Below are 27,376 nucleotides of genomic sequence, written 5' to 3' on the forward strand. Positions count from 1 at the left end.
TGGCTCCTCCCCGCCGCCTCCCTCCGCCTACCGAATGGCGCCGCGCACCGGTGAATGGCCCCGCCTCTTGCGCCGAGCGCGGCCAATCGGCTTCGCGCGGGGAGCCAGGGCGCCAACCCCAGGAGGCGGGAGGTCCCGCCCCCTCGTCAGGGCGACAGCTCCGCCGGCCAATGGAGCGGCGGCGCGGGCGAGGCGGGCCGGGCGGCGCCGCCATTTTGTGAGTCTATAACACGGAGCGGTCTCGCTCGTCCCGCTATTGCGGCGCCTCCACTCCGCTCCCGACGGGTCGTCTCCGTGTGCAATGGACGGGTGAGTCCCGCCCGGCGCCGCGCCGGGGCCGTGAGCAGCGCTGCCGGGCCCCTCCCGTGCTGTGGGAGCGCCCGGGTTGAGCACCCGCGCCGGGAGCTGTGGGGCGATACCTGTGGGGGGCCCACGGGCGCGGCCGGGGCGGGAGGGCGGGGGGGTCTCGTGTGAAGGCCGGACCCCTCCCCACGGGCAGCGGCGGGGGAAGCGGGGGCGGGCCCGGTGCGCCGCCTCGTGCGAGCCAGCCCCGCGTGCTCTCCCACCGCCCCGCGGGTCCCGGCCGCGGCGAGCTCGGGGGTCCCGCCCGGAGGGGCTCCGGGGGTCCCGGTTGAGGGGAGCTGTGGGGCCGCCGGTTTGAGCGGCTCAGCGTGACCCGCCGGGGCCGGGCGGGGGGCGGCGGTGCGGGAGCGCCGCGGGGGCGGGTGGGGGGCCCGGGCGCGGCCCCGCGGGGGCGGAGCGGGCGGGGCGGGCGCACCTGGCGGGGCGGCGGGCGGTGATTCACGGCCGCGCTCCCTCCCATTGTCTGGCGCTTCCGCGGGCGGGGGCGGGGGGGCTCTCGCTGGGTTCCTTTTGTGACCGGTTCTCGCTCGCCCAAGTTTCGCATGGGGGGAGGAGGAGGAGGGCGGGCAGGGCTCTCTCGCCGCCTCACCTGAGCGCCGCAGGTACTGCCGCGGGCCCGGCCCCGCTCCCGTTGTCCCGCGCAACTCCCGGAGAGAAAACTTCCCTCCGCACGCTGGCACTCGGGGAGTTTCCAGAGCTCAACTTTTATCTCGGGCAGCGCCGATTCCTCTCTAACCACCGCCCGGCGGGGCCTCTTTGCGGCACAGTTCGCTCTAAAGCGCGTGGTTTATCAGGGGATCTCTCTCGAAAACGAGCTCTCCGCACTTCTTTTCTCCTGTCTGGCGTGGGGGACTTTTTTTAGTGATGTGGTTTTTTGTTTCTTCTAGCGAGCAGTAGTTAAAATATTTCTAAAGGCCTCCGAGTAAGCAGTTTGTTTTCCCCGAGCCGTAAGTACGGGAAGCCCAAATTAGTGCCTTCTCGCTTTCTGCCTCAGAACACTGGTCTGGGCGTAGTCACATGTCTGGGCTTTTTTACACGCTGAAAAGGTGGCGTCTCAGTCTTGTTTTCATCTTAAAACCCTTAAAAGTACTGTATCTTACAATTTTTGCAGTCCAGGGTCGCTCTGTTGCTTTTAACCAGTTGCTCATCGGGTTGAATGATACTATTTAAAAAAAAACCAAACCAACAAACCAAACAGATTCTCAGCACATGAGATCACACATTCTAGTGGTAAAAATCGGTTTGTTATCAGCTGTAGTTTCAGGAAAGGCGGATGTTTTGTGCGTGTTAAAGTAGTTGCTGTTTGAATGTAGAAGTTGTAGTTTAACACATGAGACTCAGTTACCCCTGATCTTTCGGAGATCCCGGTGCAGGATCCGTTTGCTCTGTGAAAGTGTCTCCTACTGAAACTTCAAAAGCTGCTTCGGAAAATAGTTTTAGGTTCTTGCCGAGCTGGCAGCAAGTGGCCTCTGGCTCAAGGCTGCTCCCATCTCCTAGAAATGATCCCGAGCTGTGCCCGAGTGATCCCCTTTGAATAAGTTGCTTTGTTAAAACATACGAGGAGCCCTTATGGGCAATCCTGCTTTGGAAAATGACCTGGAGGTTTTACTGGTGCTGCTTATTTTTTCTTCTAATTGCATAGGAATTATCCCATTTTTCCACGGGAAAAATAATTTTTAGGAAGGGCTTTATTGCCTCTCCTTCTGGAGCTAGGAAGAGTTTTGATTCCCTCCTGTGCAGGACAGGAGAAGGAAGCTTGGGATAATTTACTGAGGGGGTGTGTGAACTGGAAATACTTTGCACGTTTCTGTAATAAAAATTCTGAAACACTGTTGAAGCTTGTTTCCTGTGAAATGTGTTATCAAGTGGGCTACAACAATATCCCAAGAATCGATAGTTCTTTGGCAAATAAAATGACTTTTCCTGTTGCATACTTCTAAATGCCACTTTATGTAAAACATTTCCTGTGTGAGAGGCCCACAGGAGGAGCAGGAAGTGGGAGAAACTGCTCTGGGGTAAGTTGGGGAGTTTGGGAAACGTGGGGCATTGTTGGCAGTAGTTTTTTGGTTTTTTTGAAGGTTCTGGAAATGCCTGGATTAGTGTTTATGTGCTAGCTGAGGAATGTGTGCTGTGTTTAGGGATGCTGGTTCCTTGCAGTGCTCCGTGCAGATGGGTTTCATTAGTTCATTAGGGCTGACCCTCGAGTGCAGCCAGCCCATCCCAGGCTTGCCCTGGAAAATCAGGAACTATTGCCGTGGCTCCAGCTGCAGGGCTGGGTTGTGATGACACTGCACGTTGGGGGAAGAGGAAGTGTGAGGAGCTGAGCTGGCTCCTGCTGGTTCGTTTGTGAAGCTGGGGACACTCAAACAGGACTTTGCTGCAGGAGGAGAGGCAACAAAAACTAGTAAATGCAACTTTTCTCATGTTAATTCACGATATAGAGTTGTTCTTGAGTGCTTCAGGTTTCTTATTGTTGGTTCAAGGATTGCCCTGCCTGCTGTGTGTCACCCTGCTCTGTGGAGCTGCTGCAGGTCAGTCAGCTGGGCACTGCTGCATCCCGTGCTCTGGAATTGCAGGCAGCTCTTTGAGAGGAGTGCAACCAGGCAGGGCTGTGTCAAATGGTTCCTTTCTGCTCTACATTTTGTGTTGCTGCTTATAGGGGGTTGGAATTACAACCCCCTATATTATTACAAAAAAAAAAAAAATAAATCACCAGTGCAGAGGGGTAACTAAATTCTTCAGCTGTCTGGAGCACTCCCATGAAACAGTAACATGGAGATGCTCTGAGGCTCTGGAACATCACCCTGGTCCAACGTGCCAGGCTGTAGGCAAACCATTCTGACTGCATTGTGCACATTGCTGTAAGGAGGTGTGTGGTGTGCTACAGAGTGTTCAGTGCTGATGGGGTCGGGTGTGGTGCTCTTTTTCATCTTAAGCAGAAAATCTTCATTTTAGGAGGCTTAAGTCTAAAGTAGAGTTTAATAACTGTTTTTTGGTAGAATTGATAGAGGAATCCTGTGTAGGGTGTACCCCAGGCTGGGATTGCCTGGACCTCTGGGCACTCTGCTGGTGCCCTGCTGTGGCATGAGGGCTGCTGTGAGCCCTGGCTCTTTCTCTGCTGGGACACAGCTCTGTCCCTGCGACCAGCACAGCTCTTGTTGGTCTCTCAGCAGCGCTAGAGCCTGCCTGGGGCTCTGTGGCTGTTGGGGACAGGAACCTCAGAAGGGGATGTTGGTGACAGAGCTGACTCGTGATGTTTTCCTCTCGGTGTGGTCAGAGTTGAGGTCACATTGCTGGGCTGGGGGGGTTCACCCCCACCCCTGCCCTTGCTGCCCTAGGGAGTGGGAGAGCTGCAGTTTTCTGCCACTGCTGGGTCTTGGGTCTCCACCATCACCATCTAATAATTTTTCCTTGTATAAACTGTCCTTGGCTCACCTGCAAAGACAACTGTGCACTTTGACTTGCTTTTTTCTTACTACTGTAAACTATGCTGGATTTTTGTGGCAAACCTATCTAACTTTTTTAATCCTTTTCTTTCTTTTTTCTACAGCATTGTCCAAGATATAACAGTTGGTACAAAGGTAGGCACTTCTCACTTTTTCTCTCTTTTTACACTGCTCAGCATCTGACCTAGTTTTAGCCTCGCCAAATGTAGATCTTCAGCTGTAAAGGGTTATTTCTGGTACCACATAAATGGGTTTTAACCAGAAGGTAATTCAGTTTCATGTGCATTTAAAACTTATGCTATGGCTCAGCATTTAGCTCTTGTCATTTAGGCATGGATGATCAACTTTATTGCACTTAGAAACAGCCCTTTCCCATGCTAAAATGTCAAGCCATGCTTGTTACTTGTGTGCTAGACAATGCTTCTCCATGAAGAAACTGGTCCTTTTCCTTTGGAGAACTCCATTTCCTTTGTTTGTGTGAATTCCTGCTCAGTTATATGTCAAAAATCCTTCTGCCACAAAAGGGAGGGTTTAGCAGCTGATTTTTATCTCTTGTGGGTACAGTAAACATGACCTTTGCCCTTGTGTAGTGTGAGGTTTGGAAAGGGCAGCCTTAGCCCTAAACTCAAAGTGCTGACAGGAGCCTCCTTATCAGCCACGGGTGGCAACAGGCATCACCTTCAGGGGATCAGCCCTGGTGCTGTGAAACACCAGGCTGGGGATGTGCAAGGCCAGAATGGGCTGAGGGGTTAGAGTTTGATTTGGTTTAGTTTGTATGTTGTAACTCTGGGGTCGGCACTGCAGTGAACCCTCAGTGTGTGTGTGTTGGGTATTGGCAGTGCAGCTGAGTGGCACATGGGGAGGCAGTGACCAAGAACTGCCAGAGAGGCCACTTGAAAGGGTCAGGGGAGTGATGGGACTGATGTGGAGCAGAGCTGGTGCACTGGGAGCACCTGCACAATGGGGTAGGAGCATCACACCCAAAGTGCTGTTGGCCAGCAGAGCTCTGTGTTGGAAAAGCGGCCAGGGAAGTGATGCCATGGGATGGGACTGATGTGGAGCAGAGCTGGTGCTCTGGGAGCATCAGCAGCCCTGCAGAATGAGGTAGGAGCATCACCCAAAGTGCTGTTGGCCAGCAGAGCTTTGTGTTGGAAGGACAGAATGAGCTGTGCTAAGCACAGACAGCCTGGCAGTGCTTTAGAGGTCTGAAGGGGCTCTAACAGCTGTGGGGGAAAGGTTGCTCCTGCTTTTCCTCCTGCAGGAATCTCAAATTTGAATTAATGATAGTGTTTGGGTCAAGTAAAAATGCTGACTGATGCAGGGAGCTCAGTTTGCCATCGGATGTGAGGAGGAGAGGCTTGAGCCTGGACAATAAGGTTGGTTAATAGTTCATAGCCATTATGAAAGGTGCACCAAGGCATCCCCAGAGCAGTTTGATACCTCTGCTGGGAAACTGGTTAATGTTGGTTAAGGTCCCCTGGTTTTTAACAATGTGTAATTTGTAACTTTTTAAAGTGGCTTGACTAACTAAACTTAACCAGGAAGCTGTAGTTGTAGATCTCAGTGAAGCTTGGAATTTTAGGGTGTGGGATTGCCTGCCTCATTGCACCCATCTTGGGGGGGGATTCCAGACCCTGGAAAATGCAGTCAGATGAGGTCTGGAGCATTCCCCTCTGAGGCCTTCACCTCTGGCATGGGACAGCATTGTACCCACAGCTGTGCTGGTCAGACAGCAGGTAGGGAATGGTGACACTAAATTGTGCATGGAACATGAGGTTTGTTGTCAGGTCAGATGAGGCAGGTTTAAAGAAAGTTGAATCTAAATTTAAAGAGTGGCAGAAGCAAGCAGGAAAGCTGAATCATCTTGTTAAAGGTAAGCTTTCAACTGATTTTTGCTGTAGCCACGTTACCTGATTGTGTTTAACTCATTGAATATGCAGGTGTAGCTCTTGTAATAGGATTCCCTTCCTTAGTGCTTGGGTGTCTGTTGGTAAATTGGAGTCTGTGCATTTCTGAGAGCAAAGTGAAGCTTCTCCTGTGCTCCCATCCTCTGCCTGGGTCAGCCAGCTTCCCCTGCTCTGGGGTCCAGCACAGACTCAGGTGTCCATTCTGTCACCTGTGCTCTTGAGAGCTTCCTGGCTGAACCACCAGATCACCCATGGAGATCTGAGCTGGAAAATGGTTTTTAATCTGAGGTGTAAATTTACTCATTCCTGATATGTGTGTACACAGAAGGTAGGAATTTGTTTGGGTGTTGGGAGGTGACAGTCCCCAAAATCTGTCAGCTCTTGCCATGCTCAGTGACCTTGTCCATGATCTGATACTGTCACTGGAATGTCCCAAAGCTGGCTCAGACAAGTAGGAAAAGTGCCTGTGACTCAAACCATGCTGAGCAACGTGTCACAGCAAACTCCCAGTGGCCTCTTGCTGTCTTGCTGTGAGTGCTGAGCTTAACTTGGAAGTTGAAAACTTCATGAAAGTCAGTTTTTTTCAGTTTGCTCAACATTATTGCTTTAAAAGGCAAGCTGCTAGCATATTTTATTTTCTCACATCCCTGATTTACATTTTAAGAGTGTTTACACCCACTTACTAATTTTTCCAAGGTCTTAATTAAATTTAGTTTCTTTAACTTAAGAAGCCCCCAGGTGTTCCAGTGGCTTACTCTTCTGAGTACTGTACTGCCCAATAGTGTTGTTTTTAATCAGGTGTAATTGTAGTAGCCATTGCAGGCTCCTCAGTTTAAAGTGTGTGAATTTGTTTAGGAAACTCATTGCCATTCTGGTGTGGGGATTCCTGATGCACAGCCTGCAGATCAGAAACACATGATCTAAGACTTACATGATCCAAAACTTACTTCCCATAATTTCACTGCTGTCTGAAAAGGAAATAAGTATGGCCCTAAGATGGAGGCATGGAGTTTAAACTCTGAGGTGCTCTTTGACCCTGCAGTTGCCTCTTGCAAGTCTGATCAAGGTCTCACTCTGTTGTGTCTCTTTGCTCTTTGTTTAATTTCCCTGCATATCACTGTCCCTTCACACTCTAAGAGGATGAACTGTGACACGTTGCTGTTCTTTAAGTGAAATTGCATTTTGGTGGTTGGAAAAGTCTCAGAATAGTTTAGGTGTTGAATAATCCCATAGTTTCTTGGCTAAGTCAAGCTCTGCTTGAAAGATTTCCCTTCCAGAAACCAAAAGTGCAGTTGTGTGGCGTTTGAGAAGTTAATTTTTAAAACAGGCTTTGCTGGAGTGTGATACAGGCTGACTGCATAGAAGTGATTTGTGGTGAAGCCAGGATCTTTGCCATGGGAACAGTAATTATGGCTTCAGGCAGTGGGCCAAGAATGTTGTGAGGAAATTCCAGTCCCCTCCTATGGTTTTAGAGGCTGCAACAAGCTGGCTCTTGTGGCCTCCCCATCAGGGTGAGCACACATGGGAACCACATGTTGGTGGCAGTGGCTGCTGGGTGCCATCAGGTCACCTATGTGTGCCAGACAGCTCCATCTCACCTGAGAGTGCTGCTTTGTGCACCTGGGTCTTCAAGTCATGGATAAAATGATGTTAGAAAATACTGGATTTAAACCTCAAGCCTGCATTGACTTCAGTCTGTGATGATGTAAAAAAAAAATGAGAATATTTCATACATGTGAACTCACTCAACTGCACATTTTGAAGTTGTAGGGGTGGACTCTGGTCTCTGATATCTGTTTCAGGTACTGTCAGACTGGTAAGCACAGGTATGCTGCTGCTGCATTTCTTGTCCCCTCACACCAGCAAGAAGAGGAAGTATTATTTATTTACACATTTCCCATGGCTCTGGTACAACAATTTCAAGCTTCCTGTGAGAACACACTGAATGCTGTGCCCAGCTGGGCCAGTGTTTGATCCATCCCATTTGTGGTTCTGCCTCTGCACAGCCACAGTTCAGATGCCTGGAGAATTCCTGCTAAACCCAGGTGTTCCCCTGACAGATGGGGCAGAAATGTCCTTTTATGAGTTCTGTGTTCCTGTACTGACTCACCCAGCACTATTTCTCCCTGATAGGATTTCTGTTGAGCTTTGCCAAGGCCTCTCTGCTCCGTGGCAATGACTTGAAAAACTCAAGGTTGAGTAGTTAAATTTCAGCTTGGGAGAGGTGGATCATAAAGCCTGGGCGTGTGCTGCCCTGCCGAGCCAGCATGACTGCATTGCTGCAGCTCTTGGAGTTGAGGAATTTTGGGCTATTTAAACTGGCCACACCTTTTATTTGCTCAAAGGGCAGGTTTGTTTCACAGGGTGTCTCCATAGTAGCAAAGACTGAGAAGGAAAGTTAGGAGGGGCTGAGGGATGAGTGGGTTGAGGATCTGGCTTTGCTGTGAGGCTCTGATAGAGCTCATTGGGGTGAGCAGGTGCAGCACCAGAGGGTCTGGTGGCTTTTAGGAACTCCTGTCTGCAGCCTCTAAAACAGTGCTGGCACTGTGTGAGGAAGCTGCCATGCTCTGAGTGTCCCACCCAGCTTCAAAGGGGCTGGGAGTGTGTGTGTGTGCCATTGGGGATCCCAGTGGCTGCTTTGTAGGGATATCAGCCTCAATCTTGTCCAGCAAGGGGGAGGCTGTAACAGTTCTAAAAGCCTGAAGTGGCAGGTGACTGGTGTTTGGCTGAGCAGAGTGTGGGTTGAAAATGTGTCCCCTGTGCCTGCCAGATAGGCTGGTGCCTCTGCCACAGACCCACTGTCCATGGAATATGCTGACTGCTGGGCTGGACTTCATTTGATTAATGGTATATCTGTTCTTATGTTTGAATTGGTACATCAGCCATGAGCAATTTGGTGAACTAAATAGGTCCCAATTGCTTTGGTTCTGATCAAATGATAAATTGTGTGTCCAGTGTGTGAGTGACACCAAAAGGAGCAACATCACACTGTGGAATCTTGGAGTTGTTTTGTGTTGGCTTTAATTTCCCAGCTTCCTGGAGACTGTTGGGGATGCAGGTGTTGTGTGTGTGTTCTTCAGAAGTGTTTCACAAAAAAAGTTGACTCATGGTTTGTTTGTGACCCAAATTGGAATGTTTTTCACACTATAAATGACTAAAGAGTGCTGGAGGCAGGAGAGGGGGAATAGAGGGGAAATATAAGTGAGCTGTGCTGGACATGAGTCTTTGGTGGAAGGCAAGGAAAACTGGCATCCTTCCTAGCAGTTTAAATTTAGTTCCATTCTTGAATCTCAAATCTCAGCAAAAAATGCTGGAATGTAACATGAGTGTGATGATGATGTCATCAGACTGGATTTCTCTTAATAGTTTCTTCACAGAGATTTGAGCTGTGAACTGAAGGATCAGAGCATTCCTGCGTCCCTCTGGGACTGACCTCGCACAGCCCCTGATGAGCCACTTGCTCCTCCTGTGCTCAGAGGCATTTCCTTGCCTCTTTGATCAGGGCTGAGGGTTTTTGTGAGCTCAGTGGTCTGAGTCACTTTAAAAAAATATTACAGTGGTCTTTTATTGGTTGTACAATATTTTTCCAAATTTAGAGAAAGTAAAGAACAACGATGCCCATGTGCTCTAGCTTCTTATAGGACAGACTTCTTTTGATTTATTTTCAGAGGGGGTTTCCATCTGCTGCTGTTCCTTGCTTTGCTTTCTCTAAGTGCCTGTTAGCTGATGGACTGCTTGCCCCTAAAATCCACCTTTTCCCTCTCAAAGGTGAAATCCACCTTTTCCCTCTAAAGTGCTGCTATCCCAAGTCTGTCAGAGCAGTGTAGGGTGCTCCACACCCAGAGACAGTCCTGCTGAGTTTCTCACTGAAGCATGGAAAAAAAACAGCTTTTTGTAGATGCTGAAGCCACAGATCCTGTGGATTCTGGCCTTTTTGGTCATTGTCCCCTTCCTTCCCACATAGTCCTTTTGCCTTTCCTTTAATTTTGCTTTCTGCCTGAAAGTTGATTGATACCATTTATTTGATATGAAATATTTTTATGGTGGTTTAGTTTGTGTTTGTTTCTTGCCTTTTGCACAGGCAGGATGCAGTTGACTTACTGTAATCCATTTAAAATAAGTGCTGGATCTTAAGTAGATAAAGGATTATATAGGGCAGCTGGGAATTTCTGCAGCACTTGTAGGTGTGCTGATAAAAGCTGAGACAATCTCTGGCTTCATTCCAAAGTGTTGTAAGCCAGGTAAAATCCTACTGGCAGTGAGGCAATGTGTAGTGTATGTGAGTGAGCTTTTTAAGTAAGAGACTGGACAGACTAAAAATTCTTAGGCTTTATTTAAAACTTTAAGGCAAGGTAAGGCTTAGAGTTTTGGTGTGGTCAAAAATACAACTGGGGGAGATCTGAAATGTTTAACTGTACCTTGCAGGAGCCTCCCTCTCCCTGAGTCTGAAAAGAGAACGAGGGAATTGTTGAGCAGGGCTGGCTGTGTGATTAAATTAGTGTAGCTTGGGCAAGGGGCCTTCTGTAGCCAGGAGCATCAGGCCAGAGGAGGCTGCTGGCATGGAAACCCCTCCCAGCGGGGTTTCCCTGGTGCCACTGTGCTGCTGGCTGGGGATTTGGGTGGTGGAAACAGCCCTGCCCTGCTCTAGGTAGGATCTGGCTGTGTAACTCCAGAAGGGGTGGTTGTTTGCAGTCCACAGGAAGGGGAGATTTGTTAGTTCAAATGAGGAATTTGATGTGCTGTGAGTGCACTGTGGCTTCTGTTAATCTAGTCATAAAAATACCAGCTGTGGAAGAATGGCTGAGCAGAAATGTCAGTGTAATTAATGCCTCTGGGAGCAGGGATGGGAGCTGGGGGTTGGAGATTTGTGTCTTGAAGTGCAGCTGGGCCTCCCTGAGTGACTCAGGGAGAGAAGCAATGCTGTGGGTGGATATAGGTGAGCACCAAGCACCCTCACAGCCCTTGGCTATGTTCCTTCCTTTTTAAACCTAAATTAAATTGTATGAAACTTCAGAATCAGTAACTTCTCTCCTGTCTTTCCCAGTATAATTCAAAATACCCAGTGGGTGAGAAACTCTTCTAAACCTGTTCAACCAACCAGGCTTGCTTTGGTTCCTCTGCCTCTACTGAATTGAGTACTTGGTATGAAACATTTGAATTTATGTCATGGTTTTAAAGAAACTCTTTAGAGTCTGGAAAGAGACTGGTGATCCCTGCAGTATAAGGGCAGGGAGGCTTTGGAGTGCTCATTACTGTGGGTTTCAGTTTGCCTCGAGTTTGGTTGTTCCAAAAAAGCAACTATTTCCTGTGGTTATCCAATATCAGCTCCAACAGGAACAGAGGAAGAACACCCACTGATGAAGAGTCATGGCTCATGCAGCCTCCTTGTGCTGGGGAGAGCATGGGCATGGCAGCACAGGGTGACCACTGAGGCTCCTTGGGCCACTGTGTCTGCTCCTCTCACACTTCAGCAGCCACTCCTGCACTGGGAGATGTGGGGAGCAACTTCAGTGTGACTGCACAGTGCTACATGTACTGTGTGTAAACTTCCCTATGTAGAGAAAAGACTTTGGAATAACTGCCTTTTTCCAACCATGGCAGTCTTCCCTCCTTGTTTGCATGTACTTCCAGCTGGGAAGCTTACAAATTGACTTCTGCTGCTTTTGATGTTGAACAATCATCCCCCCTCTGCCTCCCGGCTCTGGTCACAGTGGGCAGCACAGGCTGTCTCCAAGATAAGAGGGGAGTGGATTGGAAATTGCTCTCCTTAAAGAGACGTGGACATGTGGAGCCTGGCTGCAGTGATATCCTTGCCTTCCCTGCCTGTGAGGAAGTTCTCAAATACTGAAATGTGCATTTTAAACAAGCCATTAGGAAAGCTAAATTCTTTCCATAATGGTATAAATGCTTGTTTTTCCAGTTTATAGTTTCCTAGTGTTGCCTCCATGAGAGCCAAATATGTGGCTCATTCTCCCAGTGTTTCCATGATGGATTGCAGGAGCTGCCCACTGTGTTTGCACAGACACACCAATTTGTGCTGGAAGAGTTCTGGATGTGCAGAATTTTACAAGTTAATATTTAAGAAGATGTTTTAAAACATTCAAGTCCCGTTAAGGCCTGATGCAAAGGCTTTCATGAAGCCAGAAACAGCTGATTATGTGGATAGGGCTGTGTTTTGGTGAGTGGCTTTTGTCAGTAGCTGCCAGGTGTATCCCAGGCTGTGGCACAGAAAACCTTACCTGGAGTGGCAGCAGCAGCGCAGGCACAAGAGTGTTCTAACAGCAAACCAGAGGATTTTCTTCTAGCCTTGGAATTACGCCTTAATTTGAGTCATCAAAGGATGGGATCACAGTCTAATAGCCTCCCAGCCCAGCTTGCCTCTTGCTGTACTCAGGAATCGAAGTGCTAATTAGAACAGCTGTTAAAAGGCCCATTCCTAATGATTGCACCATGTGAGGAGGAGGAGGCCCAGGCCAGAGCCTTGGTGGGAGCTGGTCAGTGCTTGCAGGTGACCAGCAGCAGCTCATGAACAGTGGCTTGGAAGCTGGCCTAATTCTCATCTTCGGGACATCAAAGTCCTTGAAGCCTCTTTGAAGAGCTGGCAGTGAGTAGTCAAACGAGAAATTCAAGATTTGAGGGGGAAAGAAAAAAAAAAAACCCAAACCGTGTGTGTGTAGCTGGGTGTTTTGGGGCTCTCAGTGACCTACTTTCCCAGCCTGTCTGCTGGGGGGGGAGTGCACAGAGCTTTTGTTGTTGCAGGGCTCCTGTTTCTGCAGGTGCCACCAGATACAGGGTGTGTGGAAGATAAGGGTTTCTGGTGCCATGCTGTGGAGCAGGGTAGGTTTCCATTGAGGTGGGTGGGAGCTGCCAAGGCAGGGATGAATTCTGAGCTTTTTTCTATTGATAAAAACTTTTTGGTGTGGCACCTCTGTGGAAGAATAATATAAAAAAACTACCAAAAAAGTGCTCTTGTGTGTTAGATCTCTTGTGTGTAGTATCATGTTTGCTCACAGTTTACAATGGAATTTGAAGTCTTCAGTGTAATTTACTTGAAATTAAACCATGCTGATTGCAAGATGTGTATGCAAGTATAGATTGTGCTGCGAAGTCATTCACAGGCATGTTTGCTTTTGTCTTAGTAATGATTTTTTGTATCTGCTACTTGGGTTGCATCAGTCCTGGTCAGTTGAGGTGATTTAGGTGACTTTACAGAGAATGCTGTATCAGAAAATACCTTCTACCAGGTCAGGGTGCTCCAAGCCCTGTCCAGCCTGGGCACAAACACTTCCAGGAATGAGGCACAAAATGCACAGCTTTGATTCATAACTGCCAAGTCATTCCCAAATAGTTTTGGCAGCTTCAGAGTGAAAATTCTGTGGCATGGGAGTAGTCAGAAACCTGTTTTGCCACGTATGACAGGAGAAGGTGCCTGGTGCACTGTGCTGTGTGTGTAGTGGCTTCACACAACTCAGCAACACTCCAGCCCTGAGAATCCCTAATGCTGAGCTGAAAAGAGATATTGGATAGTGCTGCTCCATTACCAAACTGGATCTGACTGATATTTAATTCATGGAGGTGAGCTTCACTGCCCACTCTCAGTATTTTTTCACTTACACTTGTGTTCAACTCCTCTCCAGCTTTCTCAGTTGTTCTGCTTTTGGAGTGCCTGGATAGAATTGAGTGAAATGCTGTCCATTTATCTGTCATCTGTTCTCTTCCAGCGGGCAGCTGAGGAGCTTTTCTCTCCTTGTGTTACTACTAACGGACCCTTTATCATGAGCAGCAACTCTCCTTCTGCAGGTAATATTGCATGGAAACAAGCACAGCAATTTATAAGTACTGCAGGGAGGCCTGGATTTTCCTTCTTAGTCATAATTTTAAAATATCTTCATTTTTAGTACTTACTAGGCCTTTTGTGGGATGGTGCTGAATAATAATAATAATGTCTGCCAACAACACTAGGCCAGGTGGGAAGGAATAAGGCACCAATCTGGGGTTAGTGGCACAGACTTGCACTAAAAATATGAGTGGGTAGGTGTGAGCTTTACACAAACTAGGAAATGGCCACTGAAGAATTTATTCCATTGCAGTGGCATTTGGCTGTGTCACTCTCATAGTGCAATTTGGGGGGAAAAAAAGAGTAAAACCACATGTCTTCAGATTCAGGTTAACTTAGACTATGGAATTTCTCTGTAATAGTGCAGTAGCTGGCTGGGGAGCAGAGCAGAGTGGGAGAAATGCATGCTTTTTCTTGCAGATCCTTCTCATCAGCAGTAACTCTTGCTTCTTACAGCTAATGGAAACGACAGCAAAAAGTTCAAAGGTGATAACAGAAGTGCCGGGATCCCATCCCGAGTAATCCACGTCCGCAAGCTCCCCAGTGACGTCACGGAGGCAGAGGTCATTTCTCTGGGCTTACCCTTTGGCAAGGTCACCAATCTTCTGATGTTGAAAGGAAAAAACCAGGTATGGCCTCCCTAACATGGATTGTGTCAAAAGCTTGATAAGTTTGTCATCGGGAAACCGACTCCAAGTTGTTCAAACAGCTGCCGTGTGTTACGAGTCAATAACTTCTGCACACTCTTATTTTACTTTTCTGTGCATATCCCATGAGCTGTAGAAAATACCACTTTCAGGCTGCAGAAGGAGCTCAGTCCATAATTACAGGTTGTCACTTATAATTAGCGTTAGGCCTGGTTTGGAAATTGCAGGCCTGGGATTATTTGAACAGCAGTGCCATGAGTTGGCCTTTTTCACTCAGGCTTGCTTGACAGCTGAGTTACCACTGTGTAACGTGGCATATTGAGGACACCTTTACAGATCTAGTAAATGAGCTGGGTATGGCTGAAATACTCTTGGGTAATGGGGGTGGTGTGCAGTAATTTGGTAACTAAAATTGTCTTGCAAATTAAGGAGTAAAAAAGCAAGCCAACTTTCATAATTGCTTAAAATATTGGCTTTAATCTTAATTATGAAAAGGTGCCTCTGATATATTGCATGGTGTGATTATATTCAAGTCCTTGCTGCAGTGATTTGCTACAATCCCTTATGTTCCTCTTCTGAAGGAGAGAAGCCCCTAAGGGTGTGGAGCAATGTGGGGGCTTCCTGCTCTGGAGAGAAGTGAAGAGTCTGGGTTGTTGCTCTATTTTTGTGTTCTTGCAGATACATCTAAGTACACACAGCATGGAGATCTTAGGGTGACACTGAAGCTTTGCCTTAAATCAGTCTGGATAGAAGATCTTTATTTGCTCTACGTGTAGCTGGATTTTAAACAGTTTTATGTGCAAAACCACATGTGTAAATGCAATTGTGAAAACCCAACCCTGTTGGAGGGTCAGAGTGACCTGGTGCTGCCCTGGTGTGACGTGTCCCTGTTGGATTTCACTTGCCAGGCTTTCATAGAGATGAACACAGAGGAGACAGCCAACACCATGGTGAACTACTACACCACAGTCACTCCGGTGCTCCGGAGCCAGCCCATCTACATCCAGTTCTCCAACCACAAGGAGCTGAAGACAGACAACTCTCCAAACCAAGCAGTCAGTTTGTTCTCTGCATTGTCATCCCAGGGAGGGGGGGACACACAGCCAGATCTCTGCTGCTGGCTTGAGATCCATGGGCTTTAGTAACATCTGGTGCTTTAGGATGTTTGTTTCTAGTGCTTAAAATATTTCTGTTGAGTGCAGCCATGATGGGGCAGAACTCAGCTGTGGTAGAGCACAGCCTCAGCCTGGTGCAGCTTTGAGGTGGCAGCACCTCTACCCAGCTCTGAGCCCTCAAGGGTCTCTGCACCACATGCTCTGCAAAGGGGAAAAAGTTCCTAGTTTCAGTTCAGCCCCTTTTGGCGACTTTTTAGGACAGGAACACAGGAAAGAAGTTCAAGTGTTGTGGCTCTTTGCCACTACATCCTCTTTGTCTGCTCTCCCTTTTTGAGCTGATTCCAATCAGGAGCAGAGCACCCAGTGCTGTGCAGATGGAATGCTGCTCTTGGGTGCCTGTCACAGCTGGAGCTCAAATGTTCTGTGTGTCGGGGGCTCTGCAGAACCCCAGGCACCTCTCACTTCTGGATCCCTGTGGCAAGTGTGCATCAATCTTTCAGTCTCATCACCTTGTCTAGGATTCTGGATAGGGATTCAAAAGCCCTTTTTTCCCCTTTTTCTAAAAAATGGTGTAATATTGCTGCATCAGTTTATGCAGAGCAAGGTTTTGCCATAGCACAGGTACTGCATGGTTGATGTAGTTGACATTTTTGCCTTGCCCTTACTGCTTGGGGTGGTCTTCATTGCTTCTGTCTCAAATATCCCCCAGCCTTTGGAGCAGCACAGTTGCTGCTCACTGCTGAATCCAGCAGTCTGTTTGCAGAGAGGCAGCTCAAGGAGAGCTGACTGTGTGTTTTTTGGAAGCACAAGTGTGGGTCTAACAGCTTTTTTTGCCCCTGCAGCGTGCCCAAGCAGCTCTGCAAGCCGTGACCCAGGTGCAGGCTGGGGCTGTGGCGCTGGCCGCCACGGCTGCGGCCGTCGATGCAGGCATGGCCATCACTGGCCAGAGCCCTGTCCTGAGGATCATTGTGGAGAATCTCTTCTACCCTGTCACTCTGGATGTTCTGCACCAGGTAAAACATGTCACCACAACTGCTTGAAGATTGTTCTGGAGGAAGGGGCAGCAGCATCCGGTGTGTTGGTGTGGTTGCAGTGTCTGTGGTTTGTGTTTGTACAATGCAAGTTCTGAACAGAGCTTGTCTGGAGACCACGCACCTGCAGGAGATGCTGCTAGTTTTAGTCCCCTACTCTTGCATGATTTCAATTTCCAGAGATTTGAGTCCTAGTCCACTTTTTATTATTAGTCCACCTATTTATTATTATCAATTACAGTTCTTCAAGTTATCTTTAGGTTTTAGCAAAAGTAGCTGATCCTTATCCTTGTGCTGGGTCCAGGGAAACAATTACAGTGTCAAGGAGCTATGTAGGCAGTGGCCATTTTGGAAAGTTGCCTCTATCTGCTGTGATTGCTTAATGCTATCTTCATGTTTAAACTACAAGCTTGACTGCATTTAAGAATTCCTGAAATTCCTGGAAGAGGTCGAGTTCCTGAAGGTGTTTGTGAATATTCCTGTTAATTAACCCAGAATAAACAACTGTACTTAGCGGAGCAGTTCAGCTGCTGTGCTGTGTTCTAGGCTGATGCCATGATGCCAGTCAAGCAATGCCCACAGTGTGGTTTAAAACCTTCAGGGCAGCAGTTGAAAGCTGACAGGCTGAAAAGACTTTTGTTTCTGCTTGTAATAAGAGATCAATACAAAATTATCTTACTGTAAATGTGATAACAAGATACACAAATATTACCTTGCAGATCTTTTCCAAATTTGGTACAGTCTTGAAAATCATCACATTCACGAAGAACCACCAGTTTCAGGCCCTCTTGCAATATGCTGACCCCATGAGTGCTCAGCATGCCAAACTGGTGAGTGCTGGATTATTCTCACTTGTTTGCCTTGTTTAATCCAATCTCAGGGTGGGCTGACACCAAGGACAAAGTGTGAGTGGGAGGAAATTGCGACTTGGAGGCTGCCAGAGGGGCTGAATGAAGCAGAGCTGTCTCCACATGAGATACCTGTTGTTCTCAGGTGGAGCTGTGGGATAGCCTAACACTCTCTCTCCAGAGAGTAATTGCTGTGAGCTTGTTTTGAATGCATTTGGGTGAGGACTGGTTTTGTTTTCTCTCAGTCTCTGGATGGACAGAACATCTACAACGCCTGCTGCACGCTGCGCATCGACTTCTCCAAGCTCACCAGCCTCAATGTAAAGTACAACAATGACAAGAGCAGGGACTACACCCGCCCTGACCTGCCCTCTGGGGACAGCCAGCCCACCCTGGACCAGACCATGGCAGCTGCTTTTGGTGAGTTCAGCAAGTGGGAACAGCACAAAGCCAGCTGGTGTGTGTGTGTGTGTGTCATGGTGAATCCCCCTACCTGCACACCGCCTACTTCTTTTCATTCTCACTGTGCTCTGAGACGTGCCTTGTCCTTGCAAACACCACCTGGGCTCAGCTCTTTCTGAGGAACATTTTTCCAAAGATACCTAATCTTGCACTGACTGTTTCTGTCTGCATGCACACCCTTTGCATATTTGCAAATCTGAAAGCTAGGTCAAGTTAGAGTTATAATTTAGCCTAAATCCTTTTAAGTGTTATTTCTCTTTTAGAGTGTTACAGTTAAGCTCTAAATTTAGGTATAAGTCAAGTTAAAGTACTGGTAAGTTGAAATGTTGAGCTTTAGGCAGCATTCCTTTTCATCACTGTTTACTCTGTTTTTGCACACACACATACCTAGGTAGGCTTCAGTTCCTTTCTGTTTTGATTGCCTGGATTTTGTTTGGTTTTGTTGTTGTGTCTTAGTTGTCCTTTGTAAGTAGAGTAAATCTTGCCAGTTGTTGTGCTTTGTAGTTTAATTAGATATAACTTTTGCTTATACCCTTGTTGGTGATTTTTTTGGGCAAACTCAAACACAGTTTGGGACAGTGTGTCAGGAGAAGGGGAGGGATATCATCCTGGTGTATTTGGTCAGAAACTTTATTTGAATAGAGTGTAACTGAGGCAGAACATTTGGGGATCACTGAGGATCAGATTAGTGCCAAATCCCGTGGTCGGTGCCTCTGGTGCCACCTGGTGTTTGCCCAGGAATTGTTTTGGTGATCTCATTGTTATGTGAGAAGCATTTAGGGTTTAGCTTTCACCTAAATGCTTCTGTTGACGGACAGATCAAGACATTTTGGCTAAGTTTAGGGAGGTTTAGGTCGGATATAAGGGAAAAGTTCTTCACCCAGAGGATAGCTGAGCACTGAACAGCTTCCCAGGGCAGTGGTCACAACATCAAGCCTGACAGAATTGGAGAAGCATTTGGACAACACTGAGCCACATGGTGGAATTGTTGGGCCTGTCCTGTGTAGGGCCAGGAGCTGGACTTAATAATCCTTGTTGCTCTCTTCCAACTCAGAATTTACATAGTTCTGTGAAGTTTAGAGTTTTCCTGCTGTTGAAGCATTTTTTAATAATGTGTCTGTCTTTCCCAGGTGCCCCAGGAATAATTTCTCCTCCATATGCTGGAGCTGGCTTTCCTCCTACTTTTGCCATTCCTCAGGCTACAGGTACTGTATTTGTAAGTGGAAATTCTGTGTAGGTTTTGTGTAGCTGAAGCATCTTCATGTTTTAAATCAAAGTAGTGATGGTTTTGTTTAGGTTAGCCATGTAAATTGTAAATGCTGGCATTTAGACATGGAAGGAATGGTGATCCAGTACATCACCTCAGCTAGGAATGCTGTGTGCAGCTGCAATGTCCTGGTGATGGGAAGAAGATGCATAAAGCAGGATGGGAGAAACTTTGAAAGGCAAACTTTGAAATAATATGGGGAAAGTGGTGAGGAGATAGAAGTTCTTGTGCTTTGAATTTCCTCTTGTCATTACAGAGGTTAGGTTAAATGTGGTCAGAAGCAAGGAATCTGTCAGTTTTTTCCCTAAATATTTTGAGAAGGCTGATATTTAAGGTGAGCTTTAAAGTTCACAGCTCATGCTGTAGGTAACAGATCATTGCTGCTTCCAGAAGTAGCCAAGAGTCTGAAAACTGGAGGTGCTGACCATGCTTGCAGGAGTGCCAGCCTAAACAAGCCTTGCTGGGGTTTTCAGCATTCCAAGCCATGTTGGCTCTCTGGGAACATGATGGAATTTCCTTGCTTATGACAAACAGGCAGAGTGGGCTGTGGAGGCATTGCTGTTTTGGTAACATCCAGCCCTGCTGAGGAAACAAGAAGGGCTGCTTTGGGGATTAATCCATGCAATTGACTACTAGCAGTTGTTTCTTGAGCTCTAAAGCTCTTACCCTTGAAGGGCTGGTACTGGGAGCAGTCTAGGAATGCCTGTGAGTGCAGCTGCAGTGTTTCCCAGTCAGGAGAGCTGGGTGATGGTGGCACAGAGTACCTGGTGGTTGCATGTGTGATGAGAGCACATTGTGCATGCCCTGGTTGGACAGACCCTCCCCATGCCCCGTGTGTGACACCTGCCCTGCACAGCAGAGCTGAGGCTTTGTGCTCATCCGCTGCTTGTGAAACAACGCTCCAGAGTGCTGAGGCACCTGCTCAGCACCAGGCACTGCAAGAGCAAATCCTCTTAGAAACCAAAACATTTCCTGCAGCACCAGAAGCGGAGGCTCCTGTTGCCCTTAGGATTACACGGGCACTTTTGGGAATGATGACTTGCATGGTTCAGAGGGTGTGCTGTTCTCCCTTCTGGTGCAGCAAATACACTAGAGTACATGCTGTTAATTCTTTACTGGTTAATATTCTTTAATTTCCAGGCCTGACAGTTCCAAGTGTTCCTGGAGCACTTGCTCCTTTGGCTATTCCAGCAGCAGCTGCGGCGGCTGCAGCAGGGCGGATTGCCATTCCCGGCCTGTCTGGGACAGGGCACTCCGTGCTGCTGGTTAGCAATCTGATCCCAGAGGTTAGTGCAGTCCTAACTTTACTTGTTTTATTTTTCTCTTTCCTGTTATCTCTGCTTTCACTTTCTGAACACGGATTGGGCTGAAATTCATTGAAAGTGAAATCCTGCTGTATCCAAAGGAAGCGGCACCGCTAGAGCAGCCGCTGCCGTGCTCTGACAGCCCCAGGTGCAGGGCAGAGCAGTACTCTAGTTGCTGAAGGGAAATGGGAAAGTCCATCTCAGATTGAAATTGCTCTTCCTTGGTTCAAAGCCAAGGATGCTGCCTGCCTGCTCTTGTCCCCCAGAGACTACAATGCCTGTCCCTTCCTCCCTCTTCTGTGTGGAGTCTCCCCAACCATTCCCATGGAATAGTGTCATTTGGGTCACAGAGTAGCCATGTCCATTCCTTTTCCTTGGCATGTTGTAGTTTTTAATACATTAATTCAGAACTACAGAGAGGCTTCATGCTGACCTTTGCTCTTTCTGTGTAGTGTCTGAATCCCTGCTAGCTTGACCTTGTACCTGTGCAGTGTTTCCTCTGCCATGTGCTTGCACATTTCCCCCTTCCAGGATTCCTGGAAGTTTTTCCTTAGCTAAACCCCTTAACAGCTCACAGTTTACATTTTCAATTCTGCTTAACCAAGTGAGTTGAAATATTTGGATTTCTCTAAAAATAATGCAAGTAATATTTGAACAAAAACCTTGTTTAATGAAAAAACAGCACCGTAAGGGAATTGGATATGGGGGGCTTGTATTTTCCTTCAGTCAGCCCCTGGATCTGGTTGGATTGAAAGTGTAGAACCTCTGGTGTTCAGCGGAGTGATGGGGCTCTGCTGAGGAGCTGTGACTGGTGGGACTGTGCACAAACGTTAATAGCACTTTGCAAAGCTGTAAAACTTACCAGTGATGGCAGAGTCACCACAAAACCTCTTTGGATCAAAGGGGAAGCCTGGATGTGATGAATGATCAAAATATTTAACTCTTAATGAGGTGAACCAATTGGATCATGTTTCAGACTGCTCTTACCTGTCATTGCAGTTCTCTCCAGGGCATGAAATAACAGCAGGGGCTGTGGAACAGTTTTGGGATTTGCTGCTCGTGCTGCCTGGAAACTGCTCTGCCATTCCAGGGACTCTCATCTCTGCTTTGTTCTACCATAAGCCCTGATAATTAACAGGCATCATTATTCCTGAGCAGTGTGATGCTTCCAAGTGTGTGTTCCCAGGAAGCTGTCGGGTGCCTGGATGGTAGTGGCAGGACAAGGGGCTGTGCTGCACTTCTCAGATTTCTCACAGCTCTGTTTAGGCAGGAGCAAGCAGTTATTTCATGCCCTGTGGTTTTTTTGAGGAGCTCTTCACTCTCCATCCAGCTTGTCTTTGGGCTAGAGAGACTTTGGGACTTGGACTGAAGCTGTGAACTAACAGACATGAAACTTTTTCCACTGCCTGTATAATCAGTGTTGTAGAAACTTACCTGTGCCACAACCAGTTAGTAAAGAGACAGTATTGCCTGGAGTGACTGCTCTGCCATGGGGTTTTCCTGAGTGGGAATCATGGGAGCTGAAATGGTTCCATTTTTTCTTCCACAAGAGTGGGAGCAGTCCACACATCTCAGCTTGTGGTGACCCAGTACTTTGGGTTTCTGCACAGTGAGGTCAGGCCACAGAGCAGGAACAGTCCTCTACAAACAAGGTACCAGCTCCTTATCTGGGAGCTTCCAGCAGACCTTGGAGTGGGATTTGTGGCAGTGCAGCTGCTCATCCACATGATCTGTTTGTTTAAAGCAGTGGTTGGTATCCAAGGTGGACGTTCCTTGTTTACTTCCAGCCAAATATTGTGGCATGGATTGCTTCCTGCAGTTCCTGACTCCAAAGCAGCAAATGAAGCTGTTTGTGACTTGGTCCATGAAGTCAATAATTGTAAACAGAGAAAATATTTTAAGTAAAATTTTAGGGAATGCCATTGCAATTGAATTGGTTATTGCACCTGTGAAAGTCACTCTGGGGGATACTATCTCTTACTCCTTTGTATATCTGAAGTAAAAATGCCTTTTCTTTATCATTGTGTTCCACTAGGTAAAACCTATTAACTGTTTCTGTAAGCAAGTTATTGTATGTAGAATTCTATAAATCTGACTGATGGAACACTACATATTCCTTATGTATTTACTGACCTGTGTTTTTTGCTACTTTTTTCTTTTCTCCCCATCCCTGAATTTTTTTTCTTCCCCCGATCCGGAATTTCTTTGCCAACTGACTGCACGGTACTTCTGCTTCCTGTTGTTGCTTGAAACAAAAAAAAAAAAAAAAATAAAAAAAATAAAAACATTCCCCTTCCAAAAAAAAAAAAATAAACCCTGCTCTTCGGAAACCAACCTGCCCTTCAATATTAACCATCTTGAAAACTTCATCATCCATCAACCAATTTCGCCATTTCCTGCGGGGACTCTGCCCTTCCTCGTTGTGGACGATTTGTGCAACCTCGCTCTCCCCTTCGATTCCTTACCTCTTCCCTGTCCCTCCGCTGCCTTGCTCTGCTGTTCTCTAAAGAGAGTTACACCCCAATGCCTCTTTATTCTTTTCGGTATGTTATTATTCACACTTTTTATTACCTTGTTTTTTCATTTATTTGAGATTACTTTTTGATACTTCAGAAATGTACAGTTTGCAGTTTGCCTTTTTTTTTTTTTTTTTTTTTTTTTTTTGAATGCATAATTTTGATTTTACATTGTTTACTTAGTTTGCTGTTTAATTTAGTTTGCCTTTGGTTTTGGTTCAGTTCTGCATGGGTTATTGCTTTGCATGTCTTTGATAAGAGTTTTAAATTGTGAGAGCATGCGAAATTGTCCAGTCTTCTGGCAGTAAGATTTTGGCTTTTTGCTGAAACCCAATGTCTTTTCTTTAATGTATTGTTCCATTATTATTCTGCTATATAAGAATTCCCTTAATTAGAGCAGAATATGTAGCCATGGTTGGAATGAGATCAGTTCTGGTTGGGAATGGATGTTTTTGCTGTTGGATTGATTAGCTGATGTTAAGTTGAAGTAGACTTTTTGTTTCCCTACCTAAGACTGTTCTTGTTTCCTCCCTCTTTGAAGGAGTCTATGGTGATGTGCAGAGGGTGAAGATTTTATTTAATAAGAAAGATAATGCCCTGGTTCAGATGGCCGATGGGAATCAGGCCCAGCTTGGTAAGCTTGGCAGGCTCAGACTCTGGGCAGTTAGGGACAAAATGGGTAGTTAAAACTTTCTTTTTGGCACTTTGTTCTCTTTCAGTAGAAGACTTAAATTTATCCAGGCCTTGTGGGATGTGGCTGTGGGGTGGCTGATGGGTGCGAGAGGGAAGCAGGCAATGAACCCAGTGAAGCAGAGGGACCCTGCAGGGTGTGGTGTCTGCGAGGGCAGTGAAATTGTGGCCTTGAATTCATGTCTGGAGCAAACTGAGGTAGCCTGCAGTGAGGTGTGTGCTCCCCTTGCAGCCATGAGCCACTTGAATGGGCAGAAGCTCCATGGGAAGCCCATCCGTATCACGCTGTCCAAGCACCAGACAGTGCAGCTGCCCCGTGAGAACCAGGAGGACCACGGCCTCACCAAGGACTATGGCACTTCTCCTCTACATCGTTTCAAGAAACCAGGCTCCAAAAATTTCCAGAACATCTTTCCTCCTTCTGCCACTCTTCATCTGTCCAATATTCCGTAAGTGTCAGCAGGGAGAGTTCCTGTGTGGCTGAATATTGATGTGTTTGCAGCTCTGTGTTGCTGTCAGGAGAGCTCATCCAGCTCCCTGTTCCATTGTCTTGCCAAGAGGCTGCTGTTAGGGAATTTAGAAAACTCATGAAAATTAGTTTATTGTGATTACCTTGGTCTGTCAATGTCTGTTCGACTGGGAAAATTTTTTGTTTCAGACCTTCAGTAACTGAAGAAGATCTTAAGTTGTTATTTTCAAGCAATGGTGGAATGGTCAAAGGATTCAAATTCTTCCAGTAAGTGTTTTCTGTTATGTCCTCTCCTTACTCTGGGCTTTTCATATGGGAAGGGTGGAAGTACTTTATTCCAGTCAAAAGGCTCAAAGGTGAGCAGAATCCTTGCTCACAGTGTTTGACTGTGGAATATAAAGAATTCCTGAGCACTGAGGGAGCAGTAGGGCTGCATGTGCTTGCCACAGAGATACTCCTCTAAAGAGTGAGTGTGCTGCAGGTCCCTGGGGGGTTCATTCTGTGCTGGATTAGAGAACTTGGATCAAGTTGGGGAAGCTCCTGCAATGGATCTAAACATGCTTGAAACTTGTGTCTTGTCAGGAAGGACCGTAAAATGGCTCTGATCCAGATGGGCTCTGTGGAAGAAGCCATTCAGTCCCTCATTGACCTCCACAATCATGACCTGGGGGAGAATCATCACCTGCGTGTGTCCTTTTCCAAGTCCACCATTTAGAGCTTGGGAAGGCCTGAGTAAAAATGGACTTGACTTAAAACCTCTGGGGTTCAGCCTTGACCTTAAAAGGCTGGACACCAGGGTTTCAACTTCCATCATTCCAGAAAAAAAAAAAAAAGCCACTTTAAAAATGCAGCTGAAGTGACCTTAAAAGACCAGAGATTTTATTTTTTTAAAGAGAAATCAGTTTACCGGTTTTTAAAAAAAGAAAAAGAAAATTAATTCCTCTTGCTAACCTTGCGGTGATGGGTAACAATCTTGACTGTTCCAATAAAAATCACAAGTTCAAGTTTACACTGTGGAACCTGCTCTGGGAAATTCCCCTCCCCTCCTGCTCCTCCTCCCCCAAAAAGCAGATCCCAACAAGTTTTATCAGGTTTCACATTGATGCCTTTTTTTAATTTCCTTACCCATCCATGCCTTGAAAGACCTAAAACCACTGTGTGAATTCACTGTAGCGCCTTGGAGTCAGGATTGTGGTGACCAGGAGCTCCCAACCCGCCCAGCACAACACTCGGTTGCATTGATCCCACCTTAACCTGTGCACCTGCTGTCCTGTGCCTTAAACCTTCTACTTCTTTGGGGAAAACATCCGAGCTGCAGGGAGGGGATGGGCAGAGCTGAGAGGGGGAGCGGCTCTGGCTGACGATCAGCAGGGGGAGCTGGCAAAGTGGATAAAGGAAATTTTTGGGCTGTGACTCAGGGCAGTCGTTCCTGCTGCCCCCTGTTGTGTGTGTCTCGATCTCCACAATGTGCCCTGTGCCACTTCCCAGTCTGCTCGTGGGTCATTGCCACCTGCAGACTCACAGGTGGGAGTTACCTGAGAGCCTTTGGCTGAGCAAAGCTCTGGGTGGGGGAGCATTCCCAAGGCCAAATCACATTCCAGTGTCAGGAGCGAGCCCGCAGGCTCTGCCCTCACAGAGGGACAGCAGAGCCGCCGTGGGACACTTGTGAAAGATGAATCAGAGTTTGTTGAAATTGTGTGTGTATATACCTAAATGCTTGGCTAGGATTTGGAGAATCCTTGGATACCCCACAATTAGAAAGGTGCCTGCAGGAGGTACCTTTGTGCCCTTAATTGGAGATTAACGAGGCTGCTGTAGCTCCGCCGTCGTTCTTAGAGCATGTCTTCAGCATTTGAGCTTTTGTTTGAATCCTTGTATTATACTTTGATGCCGTTGCTGTCCTCTGTGCCTAGCAATATTTCCAGTTGACCAAATATTCTAATCTCTTTATATGCAAAAGAAATAGTTTTAAGTACCTTTTATAGAATGATAAGATGGTATAAACGTAATCTAAATTTACTCCTTTGTGGTATTACCCGTGTATACTGTACTTTATTTTCTTTGTTTTGTAATTAAAGCTGTAGGGCAGGAGTAGTTTCCAGGCTGAGGTCGTGGCTGAGGATGAGCAGAGCCGAGGGTGTGAGAGAATGAGCACAAACAGCTCAGAAATAGAAGGAAAAGGACCCAGGCTAAAGATTTTTTTTTTACCTTTTGAACCTATAAGCCCAGATGTTGTTCTAGGAAGGGAATTTATTAAAAGTAGAATGCAGCAGATCAGTTTTTCCCAATGATACAACAATTTTAATTTTTTTTTTCTGGCTTACAACTCTTTCCCGGGCCATTCTGCCTTCTATTCCATGTGATCCAATGTTGCCTTACATTTCCCTCTAACCTGCAACCTGTTCGGATGCAAAATAACAAGAATCTTGTACTTTTTTTCAGGGTTTTTCTGCAAATTGTGGACCAAAGTTTGTTTTTTAATTGTCTTAGTGTTGCAAGTTCTGATTTCCTTGCTTGGTGTGGGAGCTCTTGACTTGCCTAGCACTGAGTGTTTGGAAAAGTCTTAACTTTCTGTAGTTCCTCCCTGGACTCTCAAGGATATGAATTATGCTGGAGAAGCATGTGAGATCCAAGTGAGGCTCTGCCTGGTGCTGTGGTGTGCTGGGTACCCCAAAAAAGGGCAAAACCCCTGCTTAGAGCATCACCCCAGCTGCTTTTGGGTACCCCTAAATCTGTGCTGGAGCCAGGGATCTCTCCCTGCAAAGCTCCCCAAGGAGCAGGAGGGCACAGCCAGGGCTCTTGTGGCCATTGGTTTGTCCCCTCCTTAGTGAAACACCTCCCACAGGGGACCCCAGCAGCACTGGGGTGACTCGGTGCCCCCCATCACCCTCCCCAGCTCTGGGGAGGCTCCTGGGGCTGGGCCCCAGCTGGGACACTCGGGGTGTCCCATGGCAATCCCAGATGGATTTGGGGTATCCAGGCCCCCCAGCACGGCGGGCGCTCCCTTTGGATCCTGTGTTTGCATGTAAAGAATGTGAGTAACTAAGGGTGTACATATTTATAATTTTTTTATACCTGTTGTAAGACATGAGGGGCAGCAAAACCCAGTTTTTTATGGTGACCAGATGTATTGTATATTTTGATAACAGCAATTCCAGGTTCAGTATTGTGGAAGGTGGGTGGGGAGGGGAAGTGTACACACCATCAGAATTCCATTGCCTCTTTCAAAGAATGTTTGTAATGCAAAATGAAATGAAATTAAAACTATTTTATAACAACCTTTGTACCTTTCTGTAGCTCCATTATTTCCTGTTGAGATTGTAGAAGCAGTTGGTGCCCAGTCTGTACTTGTGCTTTCAATAAATTCTTCTGTATCCTTCACTCCTGATCTTCCTCCTCTTTATTGTGCCTGTTTTGCTTCTGATTTTTCCTTCTCATGTAATTCCAGCTGCCTCATTTTATTTTAACTTTGAC

At 46.9% G+C, this 27,376-nt stretch overlaps 1 protein-coding gene across 2 annotated transcripts; it reads left to right on the forward strand.

The window, feature by feature from the left end:
* Window positions 1–198: 198 nt before the first annotated feature.
* Window positions 199–27,283, forward strand: PTBP1 (polypyrimidine tract binding protein 1). 2 transcript variants are annotated; one of them, XM_059489967.1, is made up of 15 exons: window positions 202–309; window positions 3,914–3,944; window positions 13,438–13,516; window positions 14,010–14,182; window positions 15,109–15,255; window positions 16,158–16,328; window positions 17,066–17,176; window positions 17,440–17,614; window positions 18,787–18,861; window positions 20,064–20,209; window positions 22,737–22,770; window positions 23,285–23,377; window positions 23,666–23,882; window positions 24,092–24,169; window positions 24,485–27,283. In XM_059489967.1, the coding sequence occupies exons 1-15, from the start codon at window positions 302–304 to the stop codon at window positions 24,615–24,617; spliced, it is 1,671 nt and encodes a 556-aa protein (XP_059345950.1). In that variant the 5' UTR covers window positions 202–301; the 3' UTR covers window positions 24,618–27,283. The 2 variants fall into 2 exon arrangements, with proteins under 2 accessions (XP_059345952.1, XP_059345950.1); XM_059489969.1 differs by lacking the exon at window positions 3,914–3,944 and having other exon boundaries at window positions 199–309.
* Window positions 27,284–27,376: the final 93 nt, after the last annotated feature.

Source organism: Ammospiza nelsoni, chromosome 27, assembly GCF_027579445.1.
Source record: "Ammospiza nelsoni isolate bAmmNel1 chromosome 27, bAmmNel1.pri, whole genome shotgun sequence".
NCBI lineage: Eukaryota > Metazoa > Chordata > Aves > Passeriformes > Passerellidae > Ammospiza > Ammospiza nelsoni.